Source organism: Pagrus pagrus, assembly GCF_965226575.1.
Source record: "Pagrus pagrus genome assembly, chromosome: 17".
In the NCBI taxonomy this organism is placed as follows: Eukaryota; Metazoa; Chordata; class Actinopteri; order Spariformes; family Sparidae; genus Pagrus; species Pagrus pagrus.
Window position 1 is genome coordinate 3,080,404 of NC_140201.1, and position 18,962 is coordinate 3,099,365.

The 18,962-nt window shown below is 41.5% G+C and overlaps 1 protein-coding gene across 5 annotated transcripts in view; it reads right to left on the reverse strand.

The window, feature by feature from the left end:
- The window catches only part of LOC311272908 (chloride channel protein 1-like), a 52,996-nt gene that overhangs the window by 4,010 nt on the left and 30,024 nt on the right, over nt 1–18,962 (reverse strand). For 2 of the 5 annotated variants that reach the window (XM_084379651.1, XM_084379652.1), the window contains 11 exons: nt 17,567–17,677; nt 16,115–16,328; nt 15,688–15,821; nt 15,358–15,449; nt 14,888–14,980; nt 14,515–14,602; nt 12,792–12,874; nt 10,463–10,507; nt 9,243–9,347; nt 4,947–5,033; nt 3,315–3,933 (listed from right to left, as the gene is read on the reverse strand). In XM_084379651.1, the coding sequence (XP_084235777.1) occupies nt 3,367–3,933; nt 4,947–5,033; nt 9,243–9,347; nt 10,463–10,507; nt 12,792–12,874; nt 14,515–14,602; nt 14,888–14,980; nt 15,358–15,449; nt 15,688–15,821; nt 16,115–16,328; nt 17,567–17,677 (1,619 nt within the window). In that variant the 3' untranslated portion in view covers nt 3,315–3,366. The other 3 variants (XM_084379653.1, XR_014624617.1, XM_084379654.1) reach the window with 3 other exon arrangements.

An 18,962-nucleotide genomic window follows, 5' to 3' on the forward strand; every position in this document is an offset into this window, starting at 1 on the left:
CTAAGAGATGTTGACCTAAAAATTGTCTGATGTCCGAGCGCAGGAGGCTCAGATCACATCTAAAGATCGAGAGTTTAAAAAAGTGACACCTGACTGTAGGAAACGAGGAACGACGGCACAAATTTAAAGTCTTCTTGAGTGGAAGTGAAACTTATCATGGAGCTTTTGTCACATCTGAAATAACCGAGATGTCAGCCATGCTGTATAATTACACTGGTTCTCACTCACTTTAATTGAAAAGTTTTCTTCCAAAATGAGATCATTTCCACTGCACAGAGGTCTGCAGGAGAGCAGACTAAATGCCTATAATGACTTTCCTTTCAAAACGAGACTTGCAGAAGAAGTGACATCTAAATTACATGAGATAAAAAGCAATTAAGGTGAGAAACCACAGGAAGATACAAAAACCCTGTCAAAATAAAGTTAGGTTTAATATGACAGTTGATCAGTGTGCTCGTGGATGTGTTGGATGTACTTCTAAGTTAGAAGAGGACTATCAAAACATGTTTTGGATATTTCATGTCGTCAGAGTCGGTATGAAACCACAGAAGCTCAAACATGTTCAATTGTCTCGTGATTTCTGAAGTGAAAGTCTAGATTTCCTTCCTACCTCGACGGAGTTCAGTTCCTGGTGACTTCTGAGTAAAGAAGAAACTTTTCTGTCTGACTTTCCTCTGTCCTGGTCTGCCTTTACAACGCGCCTGACCTGGATACACAAAGGCCAAACTGAAACACAGTTAAAGCACTTAATAAAACTTTATTTCGCTACATCCTTCACAGTTTTATACATTTATGAGATAACATTTGACTCTACTGAGATAAATAAATAAAAACATTAACCACAACCACAGACAGACGAATGTAAATTAGCACTTTAGACCAGTTCAGAGCCCCGTTAAGAAACAGACACACACATTTTAATTCACACGGACGTAAAAGATTTTCTGTTAAATCTGCAGGTTTAAAGACTTTCAAGGCAGCACCTGAGAAACTGAATCCAGGAGATAAGAGTGTAGTAAGAGATGGAGTGATAGATGATAAGCAGGGGTGCATCACGAGGAGAAAAAGGTCAACAACACATTAATGCAACTATTAATCAATCACTGAGCAGCTCTTCAGATTACATACGCTTTCCTCTTTATGTACAGCGTCGTCGGCCATAAAGGAGTTTAAGAAAGACGAGGCACTTCTGATCATCGATGAGACGTCAACTAACAGGCTAAAGGGTCATTTTGTGTTAATTGTAGGTTTAATGTGATATATTTAACACAAATATTTAAGCCCTGAACTCAAACCTCTAGACAGTTTTTTGCCTCTTTTAGTGAATTCTTTCAATTTTCCAGCTGTTCATGAACTGTTATGGTTGAGTCTCTCTGATCTCACTAATTTGAAAATGAACAAAAGTTTTCTGATATTTTACTACATAAATATATAATGTTATAAAAAGACAGAGAGAGGAAGTCGTGTCAACTTTCATTTGTGCTCTAATGTTCAAACTGTTAACTGTATTTCCGTTAAATTTGAGGAACTAGAATAAAAACTTTGAAAGAGACGTCTCACAGGAGCAGCTTCAAGTCCCGCAATAATCATCATGACAGGTCTGTATTAAAACAGTTTTGCTAATGAGGTCATTCATTAGGCTAATTAATACATTCATTGCCGTCTGTCAACATACATTTTCATCTTCGTTTAGCATATAGATGTTACGTGACAAAACGTTGGCACCGTCACGACCGTCAGCCAGCGCTTAGTTATTGTCACATTTTGCAATGAAAAGCTTCGGTCGTTGTATATTTGTGATTTTTGTAAAATCAGGACTGCAGCCTTGTTGGGGAACAAAAAGACAAAAACAATCTCCAGGACCCGTGCAGCGGGGTTTGGCTGTCGTCAGCCGCCTTTAGCTGCACCATCTATCAACTTAAGCGTGATGAGATGAGCTCTGAGGCTGCATCCACAAGGTCAGCACACAATTTGGAGGTCGTTTTGGGGCTTTGGCCAATCTTCCACAGTGGACTGAGCAGCTCCATTAGTCTCCCGCTATCCAGATGGTCTGTTGGCAGTTAAAAAAAATCAATAGCTCATGCTCTCATCTGATAAAAACGTTCTTTTAAAAGACACATAAACGTTCAGGTGACACAGGACTACTGTGCAGAGGTTCAGTGGGTTCATATCTGGTTCGGGCAGCACAGGTTCGGATTACTGTTTAACACAAAAAAACACAAATATGGAACATATGTGGTGCTGTAAAGCACTGAGGCACAGAGACGGGTCTAATAAATCCAAATCAAAAGGGGGAAATGCAAATGATAGCAGCATTTTAGACATTTATTCCTCAGTAATGTTTTCTTAATTCATTTTTCATGATTTAAAACGTGTAATATACATATAACCTACTTTTTAAGAAGCCACTAACAATGGAAAACGATATTTTTCAGGGTTTAGATGGTGTATGACCTCTTAACAGGAACATGATCCTGAGGGAAACATAAATATCTTCAGTGATACTTCAGTTTAGGGTTCAACCAATTGCCTCAATTGGTTTGACTGATGAGAAAGAGAAAATGAGGAGGAAGCGTTGAAGGACAAGTATCAAAAAACAAACATGTGCGGAGCTTATTTAAGGGAACTCCAGTATTTTCCACCCTGGACTGTATTCTCCCGTGTTATTGTGTCGACATGACCAATAGGACAACAACGTCTGACACTGGTACAGTATCGGGCGAGACGAAACACACTTGACATGAAAACGAAATTAAATTCGCCAAAACCATCGTTATTGGTCTTCTCACTGCTCCAATCACTAACCCTTAATCCACAGTGTTATCGGTGAATATATCAGGAGAAGAGTGAGAGCGAGGGCTACACAAAACAAGCGCATCATCGGTTAAAGACACACCTTCAAGCAGGTAACCCTGTTGTAACCAGTAATGTGTAGAAAAGCTCCATAGGTGGATGTATCTTCTGCTGCAGTGATCTCACTCGATACCGGACCAAATTCACAAATTGTTGTCCCCCTTAAACACTTAGACACAAAACATGGGAAAATAGGGGTCAGTTTAAAACATAATGGAGTTAACCTTTTAGGAAAGACAGAGGTCAGGGTGAGCAGGGCAATGAAAAAAGGTTTTTTCCCCCATCAACTAGAAGGTCTGTGAAATAAGCACACAGAATAAAGATGGGGTAAACTGCCTAGCTTGGCGTAGCTTCAAGCAAACACACTGTTCGCTCCACCTAAGGGTGGTGGTGACAAAGAGAGGTAAATGGGTGTCGAAAGACCGGAGCAACAAATTAAGAACAGGAGAAAAAAACTCACACCATTAAAAAAGTTTTCCATTATAAAAAACATAACCATCACTCTCGTCTAATCTAAACCATTGGCTCATCGTCGCTGTCTTCATCCCCCTCAAAGAGTCCCTGTAGGGTGGAGAGAGGGATGGAGGAGGAAAGAGGAGGAGAAGGAGAAGGAGGAGAAGGAGGAGGAGGTGTGGAGGAAGAGGGGACTGGGGGAGGAGTAGAGGAGGGAGGGAGGGTGAGGTTGCTGTTGTAGCTGCAACTCCTACTACAGGTTGAGGTGGAGGCTGCCGTGCTGCTGCTGCCGCTGCCACCTCCACTTCCTGTACTGCTGCTGCTGCTCTCCTCCACCTCCAACTTCACGCCCTCGATCCACACCTCCGTTTCATTTTGATGATGATGAGGATGATGATGGTGGTGGTGGCTGTGGTGGTGGTGGTGGTGGTGGTGAGGGGAAGAGGGGGAAGGAGGCGGGGAAGCAGTCGGTGAGGGAGGGGAGGTGGAGGCTGGGGCGGAAGTAGAAGTAGGAGAAGAAGGTGGAGGTTTAGGGACAGAGTTGTGGTTGCTGATGTCGCGAAAGCTGGCGAGCGGAGGACGGAGCCGGACGCCGGAGCGCGTGGAGCCCTCGATGGCCTTCTGGAGCTGGAGGAGGATGAAGGAAAGGATAGGGAGATAAAATAAAATGGTGGAGAAGAAAGATGGAAGGAGGAAAGAGACAAGAAAAACACGGAAAAAGAGGAGAGAATAGAATACAGAAGGAGGGAGAGGACGGTGGTTAGCAAGAAAAGACAGCAAGATGGAGAGATAAGTGAGTGACGGGGTGACGGGATAGAAACAGACAGATAAAGGAGGTTCAGGGATGGAGGAGTGACAAGAGGAAAAGGGAATGAATTAAATCAAAGAAAGCCTAAATAATACAGAGAGGATATTGATTATACTAACAAAATACTCATACATAATTCAAAAAGCTTTATGAGACCTCAAGCAAATCAGGAGCAAAAATCCAATTGGATTTCATTTCCCTCAAAGTCAAGACAGACAAGGGAAGACTTCTAAAAGTTGAGTGTATTAAAAAAAGGAAGAGGGAGTTTTCAGAGTTTAATCAACGTCAATTTTAATTAAATCTACTGTTCAGCTGTTGCTTCCAGCCGACCTTCATCAGACATAGTTTGAATGTAACCATTTTATGCATGGTGTCTTCTACAGTCAGCGTATATCTGGAAGCCATTTTAAACCATTTAAGTTGGTGGATCCCCAAACTCCTGTCCACAATTTCTCTTTGTCATGTTGAGATAAGGCATCATAAATTCAAAATGGCGGAGGGAAGAGGAGCTGCATCAAGTACCTCAAGTGTCCAGAAAACCAGACAGGTAAGAAGATACATTTTTCAGCCAAATAAGGTTTTATTTTACTTTATCAAGATTTTTAAGAAAATATTTCTGGCACATTTTTTCTGTGACTGAAAACACATCTGTCCACTCCAAAAGATTTATTTTGCTTCATTAGATTCTGCCTTATTTTGTGTGTTTCATCTATAATACTGATATAATTTCTCCTTGGAAAGTATTTGTGATTTAATAACTCGTGCATGAAAGGGTTTTAAAAAAACAAACTAAACTAAAAACACTCACATGCTCTGCAGTGAAGTTTCTTACCTCTTTGAGCGCCACTACCCCGACCAGTTTGCCGATACTGGTCACATAGGCATGACTTAGGCCCAGCAGTGAGAATAGAGTGTGGGTCTGTGGAGACGGCGAGAAAAGGTCACACGTCAAATTACAACAAACTTCTCCCTCTCAGACCAAGACGGCCTTTTTACATCTGTCTGTGAATCCAGACAATTTACAGGCTATGAGCTTCCCTGTCAGTTCTGTCTAGACACAATGTCATAGAGACAGAAAGATGAAAGCAGACTTGCTCGAGGCTTCAGGTGAACTACAGGAAGGTAAAGTCCTTGGAAATGTTTCCGTGCACAAAGTATTCTGGTCCATATTCCGGCTAAGGTCACACTTTAGATGAGCTCTTTGTATGCATCAGCACAGCTCCACCAAAATCAAAGCCTCCTTTTGCACATGAATAAGCAGAATACTCTGGATATCACCGTGAGAATAAATTACACCGACGACAAAAGAAAACAACAACAATGGAACAAACTGTTTACACGCTTCAGTATCCTGCAAATCCTGGATCACCTTCAGGTCTCTCATAATACAAATGTGAGCGTTTCACAGCAATTGTACAATACAGGAATACAAATTAAAGTATACACAGTATAATACCACCTATAATATACTAATAATTTAACACATCTGCTGCCTATTCACACATTCATCATCAATAGGCAGCAGATTTACAAGATTTTGTGAAAATCTGCAGCTGGGCTGTTCAAACACATTTGGGATACATTCACACCCCAACACGTTCGGTGAACAGACAAGAAAAATATGAACATAATCAAAGCAAAGTACAGCAGATGATAAAATGTCAAGCTGTTGAAGCCTAAATCGGCTGAACAGACTGAACTAACTGAACGAGTCCAAACTGATTTAGTCAAAGAACAGAAATCACATAAAAGCGTGCGGACAGTTCCTTCCGTTATAATGATCCGATCAGATTTGTTGGATTAACAATAATTTCCATTGAAATGTCAGAATATATATTTTTAAAATCAACATTTGGTTCTGAAGCTGACGTGTTCAAATCTCTTGTTTTGTCGGACAACAGTCAAAAAGTATTCAGGTCACTAGATACAGACGAGTAGTAGCTCAATTACCAATATTTTTTTAAATGTCTTCCCAAAAAACAAACTATCTGTGATTCCATGTGGGGCTGAGTATCTTCTTCTGATACCAGTACCGATACTTTGATGTCACAGTTTTAAGACATTGCGAGTCCCATCTCTGGGTGTAACCTGGTGTTTTTCCTCCATGTGTCGAGACAGCCAATCAGCAGCACTATTAGATCTTGGCACAACAAGCATGCCGCATGCTTATTGGCTCACTGATGCTGATGAGACAAGACATTTTTCGATGTTCAGTATAATTGTGACAACTCGGTTGGAGCCATTATTATCGAAGTTTGATATCCAGCCCTCAAGAGAGAGTTTGACAGACAGGTAACCAGAAACCTTTATGCAAGTATGACTACCACATCAAAATCCTTAAAATGGCCCCTCCTCCTTCTCCCTCATTAAAAAAATCCAGAATATATGAATATGCAAAGATGTTTAATTTCACACGTTTAACCGCTGGGCACAGGATCTCTGGATATCAAGATGTACGCTGAGTATCGGATCAGGACTCGATTCCAAACTATCTGTGGTGGCACAAATCATTCTCGTAGTCCCGCCTGAGCGCAGAGAAAATTTACACTTTCAGTACTGAGTGTGAAAACAGCCTTTTAGTGTCAAACTCTGCACATATATCACTCGAATCTCTACAGTGAAAATCAAACATTCAAATGTAGGAACAGGAAGAAAACGACAGTTTTAACTGGAGGAGGACTTTAACAGCTGGACAACAGCAGCAGACCGGAGGTTCGACAGCGAGCTGGTTATTAGTTTGAGTATATCATCATTTATTTATGTGGAACGTACAACATCTGTGGCTCCGACAGCGACATGATGCGACTGCTGCCTTTGGATCTACACTCAAAAAAGAGAAATCCTCTGACTATTTGCCCAAACAGGGACATGAAGTAAATGTGAACGGGCTTGAACAAGCTCCCCTCGCGAAGCAATTATTGTCGGGTCGTTATTGAGTGAAGTACTTAGTATCCTGCCCCCTTTTCCAGTGGAGCTTCTGTGTTTGGACTTGTCAGCTTCCAGGAGGTAAATGAATAGTATGAAACAAGGGCGCTTCTTTTGTTCACCTCAAAAAAATGTAAGAGTAAGTTTCACAATGACGGTTAACAAATGAAAACAGACAGGCACACCACCCATGTCAATATGTGGGTGTTTATGTAATATCCCTCCCTGACCACTGTTAATAAGATTCTGTCCTCAGTCAAAAAAATATGAAACGTTGTCATGTCTATCTTCAGTTAGTCGAGCGACGCCGTGTGAATAAATCCAAGTCTTCGCTGAGTGTTGTTCATGTGTCATTACCCCTCTGTCAAGGTTATCCACATCCGCGGCTGAATGAGACGTTACAGAAGTAAACAACTTGAGGAGCCGAGTGTGGGAACATCAACAAAAGACTTGACGAGTGCTCGAGGTGCTGAACTTCATTTATATGCTTCTTTGCTTGTATAATACCTGCGACAAAAAAAACCCATAAACTCTTGTCCACGGTGAATTCATGGCTTTTCAATAAAATCAACCGTGGACTACCCATCCGAGTAATTTCATGCAAATTATGAGGTAATGAATAATACATTTGAATGAAAATGGAAGAAAATGACAATATTTCCTCATTTTCTTTGGATATTTTTATGTTCCCTTGAGATATTTTCAAATTAAGTAACATTAAAATGAAGAGTGATGGAAATGAGGATGTTGGATGAATAAGAATTGGCTCAGGTTCATACACTTTTGTCGTTACTGTGCATAACATTAGCAAAGCAGATGAGCTTGATTTTTAGGGACCACTTGAACAGTTACTTTAAGCTGCTGGTTACTTTAATGTTAAACACATGAAACAGGAAACCAGCTGCTGAGAGTGTTGCACGTTTTGGCACGCGAACAACGAGTCTGACAGAAAGTGGTTCCCACAAACAGCTGCTGATTAAAGAGGTGCCTGGTGTCCAAAGGAGTGGAAACGAGGACTAACTGATGTTTCCAGGGAAACTTCAAATTCATTAGTGTGATACCGCGGCCATTGCACATGCCCAGAGAGATTACAGTGTCCTTAAAATCACCTTCAAGTTAATGTGAAAAATGTTGATTGCACAGTGTTAGAGCTATAGAAGTGGGTTGACCGCCAGATGTTTGTAGAAAAAACAAAAAAGAAAGAAGAAATTATAGCAATGTTTGTTTACTTATACAACAGGTTTTTCTTTTGGCACGTGGACCACCTTTAACTATAAGTTTTGGCCCTCCAAGTAAAAAGTTTGGGCACTTCTGCTGCAGATTAAAAACACCGTCGGCTTTTAGATTGGTTGCCTATACACCTCACTTACACTATGCAATTTTGTCTGCCACTGGGCACGAAATCTCCTGAGAAAAACGAAAGCCGACTGGCGATCCAGACGGGCTGGCAGCCTGGCACCATTTCTATCCGCTTTCAAGTCTCTGTTATAGACTAAATGAATGAATAAACTTAAGTTTTCTCTTGTGCCGCTGGTCGTTGTTGCTCTGAGGAATAAATAATGTGTGAGCAAAGGATGAGAAAGAACGAGACGAGTAGCTTGCACACATGGCTGTAAACAAAGCAAAGTGTCAAAAAAATTGACTGTTAATGTTTCAGAAAACAAATGTATCTAATTATTTTGAGCCTCAGGGATACATGTGCAATCTGTTTGAGTCTGTTTCATCTGCAATAAAGAAAAATATCTCTCTACCACAAACTGTTTTGAACATTTTTGAAAACAAAGCCCGCAGACTGTGTCCCGATCCAAATTATTAGAGATGTATCACACCCCCTATTTAGCACATACGAGCTGTTACAATCAGGCAGACGGTGCAGGTCGTCGACCCCCTGAACCAAACATCTTTCCATTTTGTGTTCCCATCAGTATTACATTGTTGAACACACTTTGAAACAAAAATAACTGAACATTTCTGTGTGAGAATGCTGTGTGGAGCACTTTGGTTTATATTTAGTATAGCTCTGTAAGGCACATGATTAATTTCCGAAAGCACTAGTAAACCTTTCCCATCTATCTCTCTTCCTGTTTCATAGAGACTAAATTACAGTAATGAAGCAAGGTGCTTCTCGAACGGCTGCTAGGATATGATTTAAACATCTGCTGACCTCTGTGGCGCCTGTTTATCTTTGTCTTTGCCCACCAACCTTGTGTAACGATGTTCTCTCAACCAGCTGGAAAGGGGAAGGGTCTACTCGTATCTCATCGATTTCCATCGGCTTGTCCATCTCTTCCTCTTCCCACGCTTTGATCTGCAACAGCGAACAAGAAACAAGGTCACGGAGGTGAACGGGCTGGCATCGGTTCAGAGTCGCTCTCATGACGGGGAAAATCCCTCCTTTTATTCAAATATACGAGTTCAGCCAGAGGTGAAGATTAGCATTTGTTGTTATAATGGGTCATATACATACAGTATAGCGTTTAATTAAAACATTATTCACCTTTAAATAAATTATTAATCACTGAGCAGGATGTTTGGGTGATATTGACGGTGTGTGTGTGTGGCTGCAGAGGGTAGTTCGCTAGGACCGAGGACAGTTTTGCAGCTGTGAAAAACCTTGAAACCCTGTGTAGCGTCCTTGCATGTCACCGCTCTCCCCTCTGAGATTTAGGATGTCTGACACCTTTTAGCCTCTCTATGGATTTTACCTACAAGCCTCGGCCTGCTGTGACAGGGGCAGCAGTCTTGTAGGATTTACAGGGCGATGTTACGGGGCATTTTGGGAAAGTGCCAGGAAGAGTAAAGGCAGAGCAGCAGACAGAACAGGACTGGAGGGCACAATATTGTTTTGGTGCTCTTAACAAAAAATGATGTCTCATTTACAATTCTGGCTGCGTTCACACTGCAGCTAAAAAGTGCCCCAATTCTGGGTCTGCTCCTCAACTGTGACACAGATCTGTTACACCTGTGACCTACATGTGACAAGGAGTTGAATGCTAATATGGAGATATGCCAACACTTACTACATGATGAGTAAACTCCAGAGCTCACTGAGCAACCCAGTCTCCAGGACATAATGTTGGCAGTTAACCTTTCTGCAAACCACAGTAACGTCCAAGGTCGACGTGTACCAAACGTGGCACATCACTTTCACATTATATGCTTGGCGGAGGGGAAGGTAGTGTTGTTATTACAAGCCAACAAGGCTATGAAAAGGGCGACCAGGAGTTCAAGTCACACCACTGGGTATAGTCGTTTTTGTTAACATTTATTCTGGCGACTGGGTTTTACCAAGTGCGTGTTAACATCTTCCATTATCAACTCAGCCGCAGACGACTTCAGACTAATTTTAGACTCGAGCTTTGGTGACTCGACATACGTGAGTACTAGAGATGCAAATTCATCATCCCTCCATGATTACCGTACCTCCTCTGGTGTCATGGTGTCTGACAGGGGAGGAGGACAGGGCTCCTGGAGACAAAAAAAGGAAGAGACAGATGAAAGATGAGACATGTCTGTGAGTGATTTTATAAAAACATCCTCTGTCAGTTGTGTCCCTCTGAGCCGGGCGCGATGTCACCTCTAAATCCAGAAAGCCTCATCTGAATCTTACATGAGGGAAAGTAACTGAAAGTACAATCTGTTTCACGTTCTTGATACAGTTACACAATCTGATTACTCAACAGTTACTTTTGGATTCATGTCTTTCTGTATAAATTATTTACGTATTTCGATGTATAAAAACAGAGCTTATATCAGAAGTGATTACTTTGTATTTTAAACAGTCTACAGAGATAATAACGGCTTGTTTTGCTCTTAAAAAATACAATATGTAATCTAAAAATATCTTGAATTGGATTTCTATCTTTTTCAACGCAGTTTTGACAAATTACAGACACATTTCTTTGGCAATCAGGCTGCTGTCATCCAGTTTCTTCGGCTCATCTTTCACCCATGCATCACCTTTGTGAGTTAACTGAGGGTGAAATTCAGGCCAACACCTGCCGTGACCCGTTTTGTAAAATCAGAATTAATGAGCAACGCGTCCCTCATATACTCGCTGTCGAGGCAGCTGCTTCTGTCCTTAAAAAGATGTAATATGTAAGAATTGGCCACCTGTCGAAGGTCGCTGCAAACAAATAGAGGGCAGTAAATCACCTTAATAACAGCTGACTGCTGCTCACTGTACTCTTTGCTGTGGCTATCTTTGGCTGTCGTGACTGGCTGCTGTTAGCAAGTGAACTCAGTTAGCCGCGGAGCTACGTAAGTTTGAATGACGTGTGTCATACGATGAGTTAATGAGGCAGTTAAGTTCGTCTTAAAAGAGAAACCTGCATCCAGATGGTGCATGGTTGTATTTTTCTGTTTAATAAATGTAAGAATATTTATTTTGTTTATAAATTACACTAAAGGCTCAGAGCCAGTTGAAACTATGGGAGCTATCAGACTATCGTGTTTGACATGATGTCTTCCCCGTCTGTTGATAATATTAGTTCTTATGTTTATGTTGTACATTAAGATTCTGGCCCTTTTGTTACAGATTGCACCTTTAAAGCACCAAAAATTGCTTACAAGCCATCAACGTATTGATAGAAAACAGTTGTGCAGCTGCAGCAGGGAGCCAACTTTTTTTAGTTTACATGATAAACACAATAATGAATGGAGTGTTTCACATTTACACATTTCCTTGTTATTTTTAAGTCACCTATGCAAATCAGTGTTATTGTTTATCACTGCAGCCACAGCAATTATACTAATGCAAGAATTAACAAGATGCTGACATTATTACACCAGCCAGATAATACTCTAAAGGTCAGTGTCTGGTTACCTGCCATCAGCGGCTGGTAAAGTAGACAAATACCTGATTCACAGCCAGAATTCAGCCGAGGTTTTTGGCTCGACTGCTGGTGGAAATTTCCTACTGTGAGTCTATTTGATATTCAGAGCTGTAGAACCGCCGCTCGCTCCTGTAGAAACAATCCCCATGCAAGAGTAGGATTGAATCCAGAAACATAATAGAGAATCAGACTGGTAATTCACGAGCCACAGCAGTGGGCACAACAGAAATCAAATTCTAATCTTGCGAGCTTACAAGCATATGCTTATTTCTCAATGTGGTTTTCATTCCTGCTCGTATAAACAGATGACATGTATTGCTTTCCCTGTGAGCCAGGCTCAGCGCCAAGCTGAATAATAAGTCTACCTCCAGTATCTGGCTTCCCTATTTCCATATGAGAGAAGGTTGGGGAAGAAAAAAAGATGCTCGACTTCGGGGAGTTTGTCTGACGATGAGGAAGCAGTTGTGTATTCATGTGCTTCTGTCTATCAGATAAGTGTGTGTCTGCCTGAATAGAAAGCAGACCCCGTAATGAAAAATTCACCCTGCAAAAAAAATAATGGATAAATATTTATATCCTAGCGGTGCCAGGGTGAGGACGTGGTTTTGGGATGGTGTTGCCAAATGGATGCTGGGTTATTTGCATTTGAGTGATTTTTTTTTAACACAGTGGAACATTTCTTGGCTGCCGAGTACACTCCAGACATCTCTGAACACTCAGCTGAACAGAGAAACGGCACAAAAGTTGACAAAGAAAAACAAGATGTAAGTGAGCTAGATCTCAAATATGACATACGGCAGAGACAGAGTACTAATGCATCTTTTGTGAGCAAGCTCAGAACCAGACAGACATGCAATCAAAGTGCATTACCACACACACACACACACACACACACACACACACACACACACACACACCTGCGACTGTCCCTCTGTCTGTCTGCTCTCAGAGGTGAAGAGACTCCTGAGTGTTTTCCTCACAGACTGTAGAGGACCTTTGTCTGGGAGAGAGAGACGTGCAGAGGGAGATGCAGCGGGTGAAGGTCAATAAATTATACAAATGCAGCTTTGGAACGACTCGAAGCTTCTGGCGAGAATAATCTGTCTGCAAATGGAGGTTTTTTTGAGAGACTGCGACAAACCCAACCAACTCCTTATTGTTGTTGCCTGGATACCATTTCACTGGGAGACTGTTGTTGAGTGTGATAGGCTACCGAGGAGTTTACTGTGCCACAACAGATACACACACCCCATCTGGTTGGTTGCAGCGAGCAAGCTGCCGCCGAAACCTTCCCTCATTGCTGTTTCGGGTTGCAAAGTTATTAATTAGGATCTTTTGACATCTGCTGAGGTCCGAGACGAACAAACTTGGTCATGTCTCGGTGGTAAACAGTGTGAAAGGCTGACAAATTACTCAAATAAATCACTCTAACCTTTTATCTAGTGAGCAGCATGGTTGGAAGGACAAATGGGAAGCTGCAGGGAGCTGCCGACTAGGAATTATCGTCTATTAGCATTTTGCACTTTTTCGGTGTGTTAACAGGGAGTCTGCAGGTAATCTAATGCTTTCCAAGACCTTTTCAAGATCAGTTTTAACCAAACTTAAGACTTATTTAATACAAAAAAAGGATGTTTCTTTTATTCAAGCACTGCTGGTAAGTTCAAAGTAGTATATGTGGGAGGTTTATGTAGGAATATGCTCAGTGAGTTATGTTAATCAACATTTTGCCAACAGGTAATGTTAAGTAAAATGACAGTGTAAGGTATATTGGAAGGTTTAAATATTTGTCCAATCAGAATTGTTGACTTTCAAGCAGAACAAAGATGGATAAATAACATCAGATAAAATGTTTACACTCTTAAGACCTTGCAAATCAACATTTAAGACTATTTAATGACTTTTAAGGCCTAATATGTATTAATTTACAACATTTTAAGACTTTTTAAGGACCTGCAAACATATATTTGGCATGTTTTTGTGCTCAACAGATTTTATAACATAACATCGTTCCCGATTAGATTAACTCTCGTGTTTTCTCCTCTCATTTAGAAGCACCAGCGAGATGTGTTTGTGTCCTCTAGGCCCGAATGTACTTAACACATACGAAAAACCTGGTGAGCTTCATAGACCATCTGGGCTCTGACTAAATGCTTCGTCATATCAGCTGACGTCTTTTTTTCTGAGGGGCAGTACGGGGGACAGAGAAAAGGAGAAATCCTATTTCATTCCCCGAGTGTGCAAAAACGTGTCTGAAGGAATCAATATAACTATGACAAGCCCCATAAGGCTTCCACTGCCCAGCCGCAACTCTGTGTCACACAACTCCACAAGTGTAACTGAGATAAGGAGAAACTGCGATTGTCCTCCAACGTTGGATTTGTTTCTGAATGAAACTGGAACATAACTTCAACAGAAACTAGATTTGGGGTTCACGGGCAGGTAATACGAAGACATCAAACCGGAGCAAGCGAGGTCTTTATCCTTCACTCCCTGGAGGAAGTTTTTATCACATCCTATTAAGACTATGCAAATTTCATTTTGTTCATTTATTACTTCTCCCAGAGGCAGCTAATGCAGAAATAATGTACGACCATAAACCTCCAGTGAGATAAAACAAAAAACTAAATGTGTACTGCTCACCGGGAACAGGAGCAGTGTGGTTTGAAGAAGGCTCTGGAGGCTTTGGAGGAGGCAGGGGGCCGTTCCTCTCCTCCTGCACCGGGCTGCCCTGCAGACAACAAACGGATAGTGAATCAGTAAACTTTATTAATAAAGCACCTTTCAAAACAAATAGTAAAATGTGCCTGACAATAAACTGGTGTTTAATTAAAAAACAGTCAAATTAAGGTGCTTTCACTGAATAAAAGGTAACTTTTGGCATTAAAACTGAGGCAGATGGCTACAGAGGAGCACAGTCACAACACAAAGGATGTTGGCCAGGAGTAAAGTAAATATCATCCACCTTGGACTGTTACAGTAGCTTGAAAACAAACAGAACAAATCAGAGCCCCACCTTTTCTCCATCCTCCTCATCTTCCTCATCGACGAAGGCAAAGGATTCCCAGCTGTGTTTCTGAGACTGATTCTGCTCTTGTAGACTTCGACCCTGAATCCAAATCCAGATAAACAGATCAATACAAACTGAACAGAACTGAACTCTGCGTGAACTGTTGCACTGTGCAGCACCTGTTCTTCTAGTTGTGCTAACTCATTCAACCAGTAGAGGAAGACATTTTGGCATTGATTTTGAGTCAATGGGTCACGTGACCTGGAAGCTATTAAAAAAAATTACGTAGCGATGATGTCACCCACTCCAGTTTCAGCGATACACACCCATTAAAAAACCTGAAACAGACAATTTGTTTTCTCACAGTGCCAAAATACCCCGAAAAATGAACTGTGAAGTGTAATTTATGTTGAAGTAATCCAGTAATCTGGTAGAAAACAAAAGCAGATAATAGTGATGTCTCAGACTGTCCCCACCTGCATCAGGAGCCTTCTCTCCGGTGACAACCACCAATCACAGAGAGCCAGAAGCTCCAACCTGTCAACGCTGCCCAATAGGATCATAGACTCTGGAGGAAAAGGAGGAGAAATCCTTCAGACAACCACACAGGCTGAACAACCATATTTTCATGATTTCATACAAACTATGACAAAAATATTCCTCGAAAACATGAAGGAGGTTAACCTTTCTCTCACAGATACTAAGATTTGATTCTGTGTAGCTTGTGTATAGATGTTGGCAGGAACTACACAACCTGGAGTCGTTCATTTAATGGCAACTGTTAAATTCAGAATTAAGCCTTTTACCTCTTGAGTCGACCAGTGGGATTGATTTGAGGGAGGAGGAGTCCAGCAGGAGTTTGACTTCTCTGTATGTAGACTGGGATGATATAAACTTCACCTTTCTTACCATGATGTCTTCTACAAAGATGTTGTACTGGCTGTAGGACAGACACAAGGATGCAGAGGTGGACAGAAACAGCTTGTAAACACATTTTATATTTAAGAAATATATATAAAATTGGACGTTTCAACACTTAGGCCTCTGCACTAAGCATCTTGAGGCTTCAATTTAACTGGAAAGTTCCTTGAGCTTAACTTGAAGAACTGTAGGATAATTTCCATTTTTTCAAAAAGTTGCTTCTTAATATTTACAAGAAAGAACCATCTATTTAAGTATTGAAATTCTGGCAGCTCCACAGCAGAGGAGAGCCTCTTTGGAAACATCACACACCTCATGTGTCCGAAGCCAAGCTCCGGCAGGTATGGCAGCTTCTTGACTTGGATAATGGAGTCATAGAGCGACGGCTGCAGGCCCTGGGCCACCATGTTGGCCAGGATAACTGCCACCATCATAGGCAGGATGTGGGAGATCTGGCCTGTCAGCTCAAAGCAGATAACTGCCGTGGACACAGTGTGAGTCACAGCCCCGGTCAAAGCTGCCGCTCCTGTCAGAGACATGGGATGGGATGGGATGGGATGATGAGGGGAGGGAGGGAGGTGGTGAAGGAAGGATACAGAAGGAGAGAGGGTTGGAAGGATGGGGGTTAAAGATGAGGAGGCAGAAGAGGAGAACGACAGAAGAAGAAACATGAGGATGTAAAAAGTAGTTCAGAGAACAATAGAGGGAATTAATAACATGTAAACATACAGTAGGTGGCAGGGACACAAAGGAGAAGAAGACAGTAATTTTAGGAAAGAGGAAGTGAGTTGTTTTCGTCAGAGAAAAAAAAAAGGAGAAAGGGGAAACAGATCGTGGGATAGTGGGCAGGAGAAATGAAGGAGGGACAGTAGAGCCGCATCAAAAAGAAAAACAAGAACAAAGTGAGAAGAGGGAGAAGAGGATGGAGGAGGGAGAAAACGGGACAGGCAGCGAGAGAAAGAGTTAACAGAGTTTCATAAAAGGGTTTGGAAGCAAAAATAGATGACGCATGTCAAGTGCGACAGGAAGCAAACAAATGTCAAGAGAAAGATATGGAAGAGAAAGAAGGAGAACAGGGAGAAGGATAAACATGATGAAACAAAGGACAGGAAAGGAAGAGACATGAGGAAACGAGGAGGGATCAAGGGAGAGAGAGGAGGGATGGGCTTTGTAGGGCAACAGGAGGGGGATTGAAGGAAGGCCACGTTTCTGGGTCAGTGGCTGAGGTGAGGACAGCAGAGAGAACCCACAGTGACATTTAACTGTCACAGCAAAGTGGCCACATGCTCTGATGGAAAGGAGGAAGAGGAGGAGGAGGTAGGCAAAGAAGGGGAGGGAGATGAGGAAGATTAGGCGGGGAGGACAACTTGACAACGAGTGACAACTAGAGGGCCGGAGAGGTTGACAGGAGAGGAAGAGGAGAAGTTGGAGGAAGGAGAGGATGAGAGAAGTGACAGGGGAGAAGGAAGGAGGACATCTTGACCACTGCTGACAAGCTAAGGGTGCAGGAGGTTGACAGTTAAGGAGGAGAAAGAGGAGGACAGGGAGGAGACAGAGGGGAGGTGGACAGCTTGACATTAAGGATTCAGTGGTATGGGTTTAAAAATATGCAGCAGTAATTGGTGATCATTTGTACCGCAGAGGAAGTGCCTTGATTTGCATTATATACTGGAGGGGGATGAACAAAAGTTGCAGTTGGAGATAAACTAAAAAAAAAAAGAGAGAGGGGGGGGGGGTCGCTAAGAGGAGGAAGGAGAGACTAACCAATGACTGCGTACCCTCCAGGGATGATGCGGTAAAGGATGCCATCAAACACGATCCCATGAGGAAACAAGGTCGCCATGATCTCCCCGACCAGCCTGCCGAATGCAGCTCCTACAAGAGGAGAGAAGAATTAAAATATTACCTTCCAATCTGCTAAAGGGATTACTCTATGATTTAAGTAATGAGTAGTGACAGAGCAGAATTAAATAAGTGGAATGTGAGAATTACTTTATATTTATCTAATTTTTTAGTTTATTGCTCTTATTTTTTCAGGTTGTTATTTTTGACCTTGAGGCAGGAAATGTTCACGGATGAGGTAATGTTTAAAAACATAATTTGCGTTATGTTTCGTCTTGTTTGCCAACTTCTTTCCTCGCTCTTTGATGTGTACTCCTTGATCTTTCCCAGGAAGTTATAACAACCTTGAAAAAACTTTACGAATTACTTGGAAACATTCAGGATAACTCAACAAAATATATATCACAAACGTCATTTTTGGGCATTTTAATGCAAAAATATTACAGGTTATGTCGTTCAATAAGTGCCATTTTACTACTACAGACAAATATAAAATATCACTGTCTGGTCTCCCGTGTTTGTGTTTTTATCACCAGTGCAAACAGAACAAAAGTCATCAGTGTTTCCAGTGACAGCAGATGGTGGAGAGGCTGATCAAAGAAATCACTTCCAACAGGATTACGTCCAAAACATCACAGCTGTCAGACAGAAACGCCTGTAACAGCAACTATCGTGATTTTTTCTTATTCATGAACCGCCTGTAATGGTCTCATTTAGAAAGTTTGTACAAAATGTTGATGCTTTGTGCAGCTGCACTGCGTGACAGTGCAAAAGGCCACCTTTTAAAACCACAGAGAAACACACACATGCACACACACACACACACACACACACACACACACACACACACACACACACACACACACACACACACACACACACACACACACACACCACTAAACTAGAGCTGAGTTTATTCATTTTAAGTTGTTTACGGTTGGTAATGATGAATATTTTAAAGTGAGGCACTGGTAAAGGTCACGCTCTAAAGTAGTCCACGCGACAAAAACAACAGATGAACTGCAAACGACTGCAAATAAACACTGATCCCTAAAATGTTGATTTGAATAATAATTAAACTGATATCTAATTTTAAAAAGGTAATGAGAAATAAAGCTTGGGAGCATCAGTCTGTTCAGATATAACTAATTGAACAAGGGTAAAAATAATGTTTTCTAAATGAAGTTCAGGGAGCACATCTAATCTCACATTTCTACAGTATATTTCAAGATTCCTGTTGCGTATGGATCTTTAGTGTTACTGCAATGATTGAAAATAGTCAAACAAACAGCATAAACCATTCAACCCCAACTACAGA